The 12,894-nt window shown below is 33.9% G+C and overlaps 1 protein-coding gene across 1 annotated transcript in view; it reads left to right on the forward strand.

Annotated features, from left to right (window-relative positions):
• EYS (eyes shut homolog) overlaps positions 1-12,894 on the forward strand; it is a 797,046-nt gene that overhangs the window by 239,559 nt on the left and 544,593 nt on the right. The window contains exons 16-17 of the mRNA XM_030490420.1: positions 917-1,030; positions 1,482-1,595. Of these exons, the coding sequence (XP_030346280.1) occupies positions 917-1,030; positions 1,482-1,595 (228 nt within the window). The remainder of the gene's footprint in view (positions 1-916; positions 1,031-1,481; positions 1,596-12,894) is intronic.

A 12,894-nucleotide genomic window follows, 5' to 3' on the forward strand; every position in this document is an offset into this window, starting at 1 on the left:
TTGCAAATAGGAGATACTATTTTCTGTAAGCTTTTTAAACTGCTGGCAGATTTAATACAATAGAATCAGAGAAAAAAACTGTGGCAAAGGTGTTGTTCTTGGCATATTTATACAATTTATATGAAAAATGTAATCACTTTGGTAAGTGCATGCATTAATATCTGCAGCTATTCTTTGCTTTCAGCTCAGATCAAGAATTTAAATTGCTTTATTTTTAGTGCATCATATTTTAAACATCGTGGATTTTTAGTCATTGAAATACAAAACAACCCATAATTCAAATGTCACAGGGCAAAATATTACATTTCTATTGCTAGCTATATTCAGAACAGCTATCACTTGCATTTTCACTTAAGATTCTTTGAACTTCCCAAACTGCACAATTGATGTAATTTTTCATTTATTCTTCAAATGATAAAAAAAATTAAGTTAACCTAGAAATATTAACAATTGAGTGTTTTATTCTTTAAATGGCTATGTGCTGGTTATCTATAGCCTTGACTGGAATACATTGTGTTCATGTATACATTGGACCTTTTTTTCCATTTTCTGGGAGTACCTCTGTTGCCTTATCATGAACACAAGCAATATTTTCTCTCATGTGAGTGCAGTGCAGTCTATCATGTTTAATGTAATTTGTTTTCTGTTCTTCTATATTCATGTAGTAAGAAAATTGTCTGCTTGAAGCCTTAGGAATCTATTCAATGACCGTACTTTTACTCTTTTAGGAAAACTAGTGAATAGGTTAAACATTAAAAATATCAACATACTGTCATAGACAACTAAATTTGAATATAAAAAGGATGTCAAATAGATTCCAGCATGTGAGCTATCTCCAGTTAAAATAAAAGCTGGTATTTAACTATATGTGCTATGCTGTAACTTCTCTTCCCTTTGCCTGATTGTATATTTATAGGCACAACTTGTGAAGCAAATATAAATGAATGTTACTCTTCTCCATGTCTTCATAATGCATCATGTGCAGACCTTATTGGTGGCTATGAATGCAGCTGTCTACCCGGCTTTACTGGTGAGTTGTATTCATAGTAAACCTTGTTTTTCACAGGGAGGTAGTCCACAAAGCATCCATTAAGACATCATTGACTAATTTGCTTGTATTTCCTTCTCATTTCTCTTTATCTGCCCTGGTCTGCTGTTTCATTTGCATTCCAACAAACTGGAACACTGACTCCATCTGTAAACTAAAGAGCACAAGATAAATTAGCCTGCATTTAAAAAGGCCTTCAAAGCTTCCACACACAGGGAAGATTAGTTACCATTTAGCAACTCAGAAATAAATTGCTATGTATTTGTGGTGATAAGAATTAAATGGATGCTGACATTAGTAAGTGTGTCTCTTTATTTGGCTGATTTATATTAGTTTCTCCTCACAAGTTGCTTAAGATTCTTGTGGTGCAAATGAGTTAGAAATTGGCACCTGATTGTCTCACTGAATGTTCAAATCTTTCCTCTTTTCGAAGGTGCAAGATGTGAAACAGATATAGATGAGTGTGCTTCATTTCCCTGCAAGAATGGAGCCACCTGCATTGACCAACCTGGTAATTATTTCTGCCAATGTGTGGCTCCGTTTAAAGGTAATAAACACCAAGGGAGAGGGGAAAGCAAACATAATTAACTTTAGAAAGCATTTCTGTCAATTGTCTGAACTCATTTCACTCTTCCTACAGCATTATTAGTCCTTCATTTTCCCAGGCAAAGCTTTTAAAGTGACCAGTCAATTATGCCTTAGGCTGCAAGTAATGTGGAGTAAACTTTGTTTATACATCTATTAGGAATTTTTATTTATTAATCAAAATGGATAATTTAAAATCAGTTTGTTAACACAATAAGATTATTTACAAAATGAGAAGCATTAAGCTGCCTTCGCAAGGATTGGTTGCTTTTCTACACATTTTCCTCCCTAATTTGATTGGTCATGGCAGTCTCTAAATTGTTTTTTCATTATCAGAAAACAATTTATAGTTATCTTGGAATCCATAAATTTTGTGCGATTATTTCTGTTGATGCTTTTAAAGGAAATAATACACTTAAAATGCAAGCTTTATTATGACCTTTTTCACAGAAATTTTGGGGGTGTACTTTTAAACACTCACCGCTACAGTAATTTAAAATAACAAATTGTGTGGTGTTTCTTAAGCAAATCTAGTTCAAGTGATAATCTCAATTAAAGGCACTTGTTGATTTATAATTTAAACATAAACACATTTTTTCCTTCTGCAGTTCAATATAATGATACATACTTAGGATTCTGGAATAATCATTAAAAAGCAATTTTCTTGGTATGTTGAGACAGCAGGGCTTTTCCCCTTTAGGGAAGATGGTTGCATTAAATTCATCATTCATGAGAAAAGAGTGAGCTCAAATATTTGCTCTTATTATTTTAGTTAATGGTCAAAATTAAGTTCATCATTTTTGTTAATTTTAATTCATGTTCAGCTAAATAAAATGTAGTATAATAACAAGTAAATGAGTACTGCAGTATCAGAATTGTCTCTGCTTAGAAAGATGTGAAATCATTTTCAGTACATGGTTAGAAATACTGGTCTCTTAAGTACTTGTTTCACAAGGAGAAAGATTTTCAGAGGCCTTTAGTATTCATTTAGATATTTAAGTAAATGATTAAAATTTCAGAAAGTCAATATTTCTGTAGTTACCCTTCAGGAAGCTAGCAGTGTCTAACACTCTTGATGGAAAAGTTAAACCCTGCTGCAAAGATTCATAAGTGGTAACTGAGCTCCTCTAAAAACATAATATGCTTGGTACAGGATGTCTAGAATCTATAGGATTCTTGTTGAAAAAAAACGGTTCTTTGAGATTGTTTACTTCTTTACAGGTTTTTTTCAGCACCTTTCAAGATCAAATTCATACGGATGTTACCTAGATTTAGGGTGGTATAAATAAAAGCATAATTAGTTTCATATGTAAACTCTACCTCAGTCTCACTCCATCTGTTTATTTAGTATTAAACTCCTGTAAATGTAGTCTTCAGTAGATTCTCAGTAAGCCAACATAATGGCTAGTTAAACTGTGTTTTCTAATTGTGTGGAAACACACATATTTCTATAACTAATACCTTTTTGTATTCCTGTTACAAATTATAGAATTGCTTTATTAATGAAGTAAATACATTATATTAATGGTAGGATTTATACAAGAATATCTGTTTTCTTTTTGAAATATTTTCACAGATTTTCTTGCTTCTGCTATTCTCAGTGGAAGGGCATAAATGACTATTATGAATGTTGTCATTTACTTGGAAAGCAATCTAAAGTTTTACTTCCATAATACATTTTAATCTTTTGATTCTCCTGTCACAGAATCTGACTGGAAGGGTATGCGCTGCTGTTAGTAACATAATATACCAGTTGATCAGGATGTGTGCAGCGGATCTCTCCTATATAGAGTGTAGAATTAAGGAAGTCGGGGCATGATTTGGACATTCGGGTGCATTCATATAAAAAGGTAGCCTGTCAGATTAAGCTAAAATTGATTCTATCTATAGAAATTGGGTTGCATGCATTTATCTTTATTTCTTCCCGATATTGTTGACTATTCTCATTTGTTTATTTTGACAAGGAGACTCTGCAGGATATATCTGGATTTTTCTTGAAATGTCCAACAGTCCAGGCTGTGGAAATTAACTCTACAAGCCTGATTTGTGAATGATGTTTTAGTTTTCCTGTGGGCACAAACCTCATTTAGAAGGTCTGATTTCCGTGGTAAAGTCAATGCATGGAGAGCACTCAAGAAGTAGGTCCTCTAATGGTGTTGCTGTAACCCTAACAGTGACAGAGCTAATTGCATTCCTCTCTGCCAGTGTTCCCCTGACAGAAGATTTACCCACAGCTAGTGTAGATCACTTGTTTTTCTGTATATTCTAGTATTTCTTTGGGATTATTGCCACTGAAATTGCCACCTGTGACTTTTCCCAAATGTTCAGCTGAACATCTTGAGGGTACAAGCAGTCCCTCTATGCATAATTCGAAAGAAAACTGAAGAAACTTGTAAGACACAAAATACCATCCTTGTCAACTTCTAATAATGTTCTAATAACTAAATATGATAACTGAAGTCTTTCCATCTTCAGACAAGTTCCTTGTCCTGTGGAGGAAAGAATTGAATTTCTATTTTCCAAAATCATAGAACTTTACCTGTAGTCCTGATAAAGTATAAAATAATGAATTTCAAATTCCATGTACTTTTATGTCGTAACTCTTTTCACCTTGGTTTGGAGGAAGCTCAAGATTTGATTAAAGGAAGAAAGGTCCATACCAGATTATATTATTACTGAAGAGATTCCTGTGTAAGCCCACACAGAAATCCTAGATGTTACTGAACCTCACAAAACATATCTTGCAACTAAGGCCAAATGGAGAAAAGAATAATAGCATCTGGATTTATATAATATGGTTTTGCCATTCATAATAGTTGTCTATGCCACAAATACTATATGTGCTTGTGAATATGTTCTAATTACCCTAATACGACAGTCCAGTTCTCTGTTTCTGTCTGCTTTCACTGGTGTTATGTCACTGCCCTGTATAGTACAAATTACTATGACAGCTATTACACCTCACACTTAAATGATGAAATGCTATTTACCATGCTGCCACTCACACATACTGTAGTATAATGTTCTTTTCATACAAGATTTAATCTAAGTACATATCTGGTATAGTTGCTGCTTCTTTGTTCTAATGTATTAGTCCCTGCAAATATGCTACTGTTCTAGAAATATCTCCCTCTTCTGCTCATTTGCTATTGTATCTGAGGTACAACACTGTATATTGGACATTTTTTATCAGAGGACATTCTGAAGTTAAGTTCTTCAGAAACAGAGAAAGGGATCATCTGGTTTTCTGTTGCGTTCTCTACTGACAAAGTAACTGTTGGAACTGGGAGCAGGAAGGAAGATAGATAAACTTGATTTGGGTGCAGGACAAATCAAAGATTTTAATATTAGCAACAGGAGACAAACAGCTCAGAAGTATATTCAGCTGCAGTTCTGGCCAGTACCTTATCACTGATGGTCTTTGGCAGTAATTTATCTATTACAGTGTTAAGAAGGCCTCTCAGCCCTCTTATGAGCTTGATTCCATTATAGTATCCTAGCTGGGGAGTTATTATAATAACTTTTGTATTAGGGTATTGATTCTACAATTGTAGCCTTTCTATAATAGTATGACAGTTATTACAGAATTGATATTAAGTGCTTCAAAGGAGAGCAGAGTGTGTGAGAAACATACTGTGAGACTGTTTCTCATTTAGGGGTCCTGACAGTTTCCCGAAAGGTAGAATGAAAGCTCCTATGTCTCTATCAGAAAATACTGTCTTGTTCCATTAAAAATTCACACACAATTCAAGAATTAGTAAATTTTATAGTCCCCATTGTCATATTTTATCTATATATGAAATATATATCCATATTTTACCTATATTTATATCCATGCTGTTCCTTCCATGTAGAAGCGTGTTAAATGGAGACCTGGAAGAGTTTATTTACAGAGAATAATAGGAAGCAGAAGTTGGTAATGATCATATTTTGAAATCAATACACCCTTTAATTTTCAATGAAAGGCTCCACATTCCTTTATGCTCAGTAAAAAGAAAAAATTACAAACCTCAAATTACCCCATATTTTTTCAGTCCCTTGCTGTTCTCCATTAGAATTTAACAAAGTACATTTTTTATCTTAAGCTGTTTATTTCGTTACAAGGCTGAAAAATATCCATTATATTCTTGAATCCGTGCCAGCAAAATCAGAACTCTTTTTGGATTGCTACAGTTTTATTTGGTTTCCTTAGTTTTAAGTCTTCTTATAATTTAAAGCTGGAGAAGAGCATGAGTTTACAGATTTTATCTGGCACTTGCTTTTTGTATGAAGGGAAGGGGAGGAATGCCTGCAGTTCATTCAGTTGTTCAAAGATATCTTGGTAGAAGACATGCTTACATGCTCCACTGATGAACACTGGTTTACTGTTTCTTAGTAAAACTGGCCCACTACATAATGGATGAGTATTTCTTACACTTCTGGGTTGTTCTAGTGTTACATGTCTACTTTCAAGGTACTTCTAGGTGCTTCACCTGAATCATTAGCCTTTCCATCCATATTTAGATGTATTGATGGGTTTGGTGTTTTATAAGAACCTTGCAGAATATTCAGATATTCTTCTAACAGCCAGGTTCTGTAGTAATAAATGCAAGTTCACTGTTCACCACTTTGGAGTGCCAACATTTTTATGTACTACACAGCCACATCAATAAAGTTAGTGATAACTATTAGACATAGTCCTTGTTGAGAGTGTAGCCAAGGGGGATTGTCCCTGTCTTAGGCATGCTGCTTTTAGCATTCTTAGCATGCAAAAGGAGAATGATCCCACTACAGTTTTTAGACCAGCTGATTTTTATGGAAAATAAAGTAGGACTTACAAGGCTGCTTTATTTGTATTTGGCATTAAAAGCTAAGAACAGATATTGCATTTCCACACCAGCCTGCAAATTTTCCCCGTTTTCTACACTGGTATTTAAGGAAAAGATGAACCAAACTACTTTTGACTGCCAACATTTCTGTGACACATAGACTGAGCCAGTATTCTGCCCTTTCCAAAGAAAGCTCAGTAAGGAAGAAAGCATGAAAATGTCCCTTTCAGGTAGACATTGTGTATTTGATATGTGATAGCCCTGTAAGAGTTGACGTGGGTTTTTTTTTTCCTTAAAAAAGGGCAAACTAAAAAAAACCCACACCTGCTTACTAACTTGGTTTTAATAAATGGAGCAATGGTGCAAAGAAGTTTATCCTTTGATCCAGATTATTGCATGACTCATTTAAAAAAATGCACTGTATGTGCTTGGTCTAGATATTGCTGATAGGTACGACCTTTTTAATCAAATATATGTAATTGTAGAGGAAAATTGAAATTCAGTTCTGAGGAAATGTCTACTTATTTGTTGCAGCCTTAATGACACATGTCTCCAAATGTGTTCCAATTAAGATTAAAGCAAAAATGGTAATTGGCCATTAAACATGTTGCAAAAGAAAGTAAACTAGTGAGAAAGGCAACTCAGCAGAAAAAGAATGCTTAAGTCTGTTGAAAAGCAAGAGTAATAATGGAGTTTTCAGCACAGGACACTCTATTATGGGAACAGCTAATTACAAAACAGATAATAAGTAAGAAATGTAAGTGCTCATGAAGCCAAAAAAACTAGAATGGGGATAATGGAGCAATTACTTTTTCAGTGCTCATAGGCCAAATTTCAGGCTTCCCTGTGCCAAGACCCAGCAAAAAGGCAGTTTTGCAAGACCTATGGCTCTTTCTAGCATATCTCTGTGTTAGACCATAAAAAAAAAATCTCCTGTTCAACATCAGTTTATACCTGGTTTTGCCGTTCTTCTGACACTGAACAGCCAAATAAAATTTTATTTAGGGGAAAAAGGAAACTGGTGCCGAGAACTATGAAGCACACTTTGCATCACATAGGAGCTTTTTGTGGGTAGAGAAGCAGAGTGGCCACATTTGTGGTATATTACCTAGAAAATATGCATTGCCTCTAAGCAATAGAGAAAAAAGTTGTTTTAAAAAGCTATACAGTGCCTAAGTGGGAATCAGTATGAACTGAGACTTGCTCTTGGCTCATACATGAAGTCACTGCACAACTTCTTTGGAACTTTTTTCTGGTATTTCTACTCATTTTTTTATTGTTTTGAAAAGTTGCCATCTAGATACATAAATTCAGGTGTTCCTGCTTCCAAAATGAAACAATTCAGAGAACAAGTCTTTTGCCTAGCCATTTCTAGTGTCAATTTAGGCAGTCTTGGGTATGCAAGATATCCATAAGGGTCTGGCAGATATGACAAACTCTGTAGGAGATCCATAGCCTTCCAGAATAGCACCAAGAACACAAAGGCATCTTTAAAAGCCCCGTTTGCTGAACTCTGTCCATACAAATTCAGTGAGGTATATGTTGTAGTTTCAGCTCTGCTTTAAGTTTGCAGCTTGGGACACATCTTGATCCACAAGAAAAATTTTCTAAGCCTTTACAGTCATGACTACTCTGGGAATACTGCATGTGTAAATTCAGTCTTCTACAGCAGATAAGGGATTTGAATTTCATTGGTCAATCTCTGAGAATGGTGTACAAGAGCCTTAGTTGGAGGGAGGAGATTTCAGTTATGTAGATGATACAAGGTATATTCATTGCAAAAGAGAATCTGTATGGATCTGGTCCTTAATTTTCCAGGAATTATGTGCAAACTACAATTTTTTTAAGACTTAAAATATCGTTACATTTTCCCTGGCTGCCCTACAAATTATGAGGACATTGCTGTTGCTCAAATAAAAGTTTACCAGATGTGACTTTTTTTCTTTGGCTAGTAAAACAAATGTTTGCAGCTTATTTTTTCTACACGGCAGGCATATTTATGGTGTAGGGTCATCTGTGAATACACAAAGAAAAGTAATAAAATAATAACCCTGGTAGCAGCTGCTATAAATAATGTCTGGCCAATCTCTCAAATTTCAAGAAAATGAAATCAGGATCTCAAAACACTGAAGGGTTTGGCCACCTGAACTGAAGTTGGCCATTCCTATATCTGAAAATGACATCCACAGGTCTTAGGCTGTAAAAAAAATGAGTTTGATACCAGCTTTCTTAAAGTTTTACTCATATATTCGTAATTTCAGTTGGATTCTGATGTAATAAACTAAGATAAGATAAAAAGAATGAAAAACATTCCCATTGCATAGCATCTCAGTAGGAGATAAATCTGTGTAATTGTTTTGCTCAGTAGCGTTCTTTTATTTTCTGAGAAAGAGTGAAGCATCCTTTTACGTCGAAACATAAAATCCACAGATGTGAATACAGACATATCTTCATTGTTTAGTAGTTGTAAACCGGTATATTTTAAAAGAAAAAAAATGCACCTAAATAATGTATTCAACTCCTGATTTGGTCTATTTTTACAGAAATTTATACAGGTATGGAGTAATAACATGTGTGTCTCTGTGTGGTTTTAATTTTAAAGATGTGGGTCTACCTCATACTTTGTTCAAGCATGTTGCATGGTCTGCATTATCATATACAATTAAGGAAATGTTTTTTGCTTGAAAAGTACTAAGTATTGCATTTCAAACATCCTTCCTTTAAGAAACAGATTTACTAATTTTCAATTAATGTGGATTTCAAAGAAAATGTCTTTTCACAGATTATATGTAGAATCACAAAGCAATTCTCATGGAAAGTAGAATTTGCATTCCAAGGAAAAGATGGATTTGCTATAAATTTGAACTGAAAGAAAGGACTTGCTATGTTTTTAAACTATTAAAGTAATACTTAGCTTAATTTCAAGCAATATCAGTATGTGCATGCTTCTGCAGATACTTTTTACTTGCTCTTCACTTCCAGGGTGCTTCTGGATTTTTTTATTTACTACATTTATTTACTACATTTACTTACTACTTTTACTTACTACATTTACTAGCCTTTAATTGTCTCAGCTGTGGAGGTGTTTTGTTTTCTTATGCCACAAAGTAGATCAAGCTAAGCAGACAGTTTAGAAAATAATGGCAAGCTTAGAGGTGCTTCTAAACTTTTAAAAACTATAGAAAATTAAAATTTTGAACTTCTAATATTTAGCATTAAGACGTTTAATCTTTAGAGTTGCAGGGATCTCAGATCTGAAGCATCTAACTTACTATTCATTAGTGTTCCTGGGATTTTAAGGTAAGTTTATGAAACCTTAAAAAACATAGAAAACATCAAAGAAAACATTTATCATGGAAGAATCACATCAGTCACTGGCTTTTACATTAGCTATAAATTAGTTTAGTATCATTTTGAAAAAAAAATCTCTGTTCTGAACTTGTGCGTATAAAATAAACAATGTAAATTTAAATAAAAACATTCCTGAGTTGACAGAAACTTTTGAAAATTTTCAGGTATTCATGCAAGCCATATAGAAATAGTCTGTTGTAGATTTTCTCCCTTTTCTTTCCTTACTGACATCCTTCAAGCTGGTCTAATTTTCTCATTTCATTGGAGCAAAATGCTATTAACTTCATTCATAATATACATTCTTTTTCATCAAATTTATAACAGTGGTGAGTAGGGTTTAAGCAAGGCTATACCGATATCCAGTTTGTTATAAGGTTACTGAAGCTGTATCCCAATAAAATAAATTTTAATAAAAATCTTTTAGTTAGCCAGTGTCTAAAGATCAGATCAGCATCACAGTTTCCATCTGAGCAGCTACTAGAACTGGGACTGTGAAACTTCCTAACTTCATAGCTCAACCACTTCTCTAGCCCAGTCTGGTGCCCAAGTGTAGGTGCTGCTACATGGTTGGTTCTTCCTTTCTTGTCCAAAACCCCACATGGACCATGTGGCAACGACGGCATTTGGTCTGACTTGAGAGCTTTCTGTCTTCATAAACGCATATTGGACACCAGCACCAGACTACGTGGCATTATTTGGGAAATTGCCATCCAAATGACACACTTATTTTTCTGGTACTAGCCATAGTTAGTTTATTTTCACTATATTGTCCTAATCATGCCAGCAGTTTGCAATCAGATATATTTTGTTGTTGATTCAGTCTGTACTTTTGTGGAAAAATGCTGACTTTGAAAGCTGTTGTCAAATTTAATTCCTTAAAATGTTAGTAGCAAATGGCGTTTTTATTAAATTATTTTCCAAAAAGAATAACAACATTGAAGAGATGCCATTTCTGATTATAGGAAAATTCTGTACTACGCATCAAAATGTTTCATGTACAGATTTAAGCTGAGCAAATAAAACAAAGAAACATGAATAGTTTAGCATAAAGAAGTGAAAACTTATCATCTCTGGTAATTTATTTTCTATGTCATTTTTATAAATCATGCTTTTGACTTTCAATAATAACCTTAACATAACAGTCTTTTAAAAAAAAAAAAAATATTTTCAGCATTCATTTATATTTGATATTCTACTCTAGAATATTATAAGCAAACACAGTAGAAAAGAGAACTTATTCATATTAGCAGAATGGCATTTCTGAATATGCAGTATGTTTCTCATTCCTAAAAAGAGGATTTTCCAAATAAATTACTCACTATTTGATATATATTGTAAGCTAATAGAGAAGCATAGTATATGCTATGGGTATATGCTTCTCTCTATATAGAGAGAAGTATAATATTTAATTCAATATATTGTGCCACTGAAAATGAAATTGTCCTTCAACTGGCTGTAGTTTAATAATTTGTGCACATTCTTTTGAGGTTTGTTCAGGTTTATTCTGATAGAGAGGCTTTTATTTGTCTAGTAAAGCGAAGACAATCTTTTCTTGTAATCAATAAAATATAGCTAAGAATTAAACAAGCAAAAATCTTAAACTTGTCTAATGGAAATAAGCACAGTTGAAAAAATATGCTGAATTTATTAATTCATTAATGAGCTTCTACGTTTGGTTCTTTCACGTTTGATCTCTTGGGCTTTTTTTTTTTTTTGCTTTTTTTGTCAGCTAACTGTGTTTAGTGAACACAAGATTTTTAGTCTGTGATGGCCAATTAAAAAATATGTCAGTGAGAGAAGACAGTTTATAAACTGTTTCTCTGGCACAACAGTCCTTTCTGTCAGCAGTCACAGGCTTTCTAGTTCAGAAATTTACAAGATGCAGTGAGAAATTTCCTATATTAGTAAAAAAAAAGTATTCAAATTAATCAGCAACAGTTAAACATTTAATATTTACATTTTTGCACAAATATTCTCTAACAAATATTTTACAAGAAAGAGAAAATGCAGAAAACATAAATTCTGGTTTCTGATTAATCTACTTTATTAAAGAAATTTTCACCTATAGCCTGTTGGCTGCTTGATTTATCCACATAGCTTTAATCATACATTTACAGCATTGTAAAAAAATGCTCGAAAGCAGCAGTGCACTCATACTAACATTTAACCACCATTGCCTGTTACTATCCAACCTTAATCTTTGTGTGGATGTGCATTTTTCAAAATAATTCCGCTTTAAATGCCCCAACTTTAAAGCAGCCAGCTTTCTTTCCTTTTTTTCTTGCTACTTATATTCATTAGCATTAATAATCAGTTATTTAATAATGAATTATTTTCAGAATTGTATTAAAATAATATAAACAGTTGTGATCCTCTGAGTGAGGGGATGTTTTTAAAGTTATAAATTCTCAACACTGATGGTTAAAATTAATTGATTCAGGGAAAGGGACTGAGTGGGTGGGAAGCACTCTTATTATTTTCTTGTCTTTTTGTTTTCCCTATCCTCCAGTTTTAATGTGAATGAAGTATTTGCTATTTCTGCCAGAAGCAGAAAAAGATTTTTCATGCAGTGAGGAGGAAGGAGGAAAAAGAGGTTGAATTTCTAATTAAAGAGTGGTGAAGGTTACTTGAAAGAAGGCACTGAAAAAACTGTTTAGATTGCTACTAGCAATTAATACTGTACCACAAGGTTTGGCTGCATTTGATAAATAGGATTGTTACCTCATAACCCAGGTTATCAACTTTGTGACCAGGTTTTATAAATGTCAGGATAACGTAAATTGTTTTTCCTTTGTGCTGTTTTGTTTTACTGTAGCTAGAACAAAAGCAGTAATTTATGTTTCCCCTAATTTTATCTTGAAGAGGGGGTAAAGGTCTCTTTTGTCAGGGAACAATTTTGGTGTAATTGCAAATCAGTACGAACTTCACTGGAATTCATATCCTTCTGGGTAGCTACCTTGAGCAAGAATCTGAAGAAGAGGTATAAACCCATGCTCCTGCTTGCAGAACATCATGAGAGGAAGGTGCATGAACTCCTTACCAGCCAGACATGCATCCTGGCTGAGCTGCTGTGCTGCCAGGGGAAGGAGCTTGGGAGGAAGA

This window comes from Strigops habroptila, chromosome 6 (assembly GCF_004027225.2).
Source record: "Strigops habroptila isolate Jane chromosome 6, bStrHab1.2.pri, whole genome shotgun sequence".
NCBI classification, from domain to species: Eukaryota; Metazoa; Chordata; class Aves; order Psittaciformes; family Psittacidae; genus Strigops; species Strigops habroptila.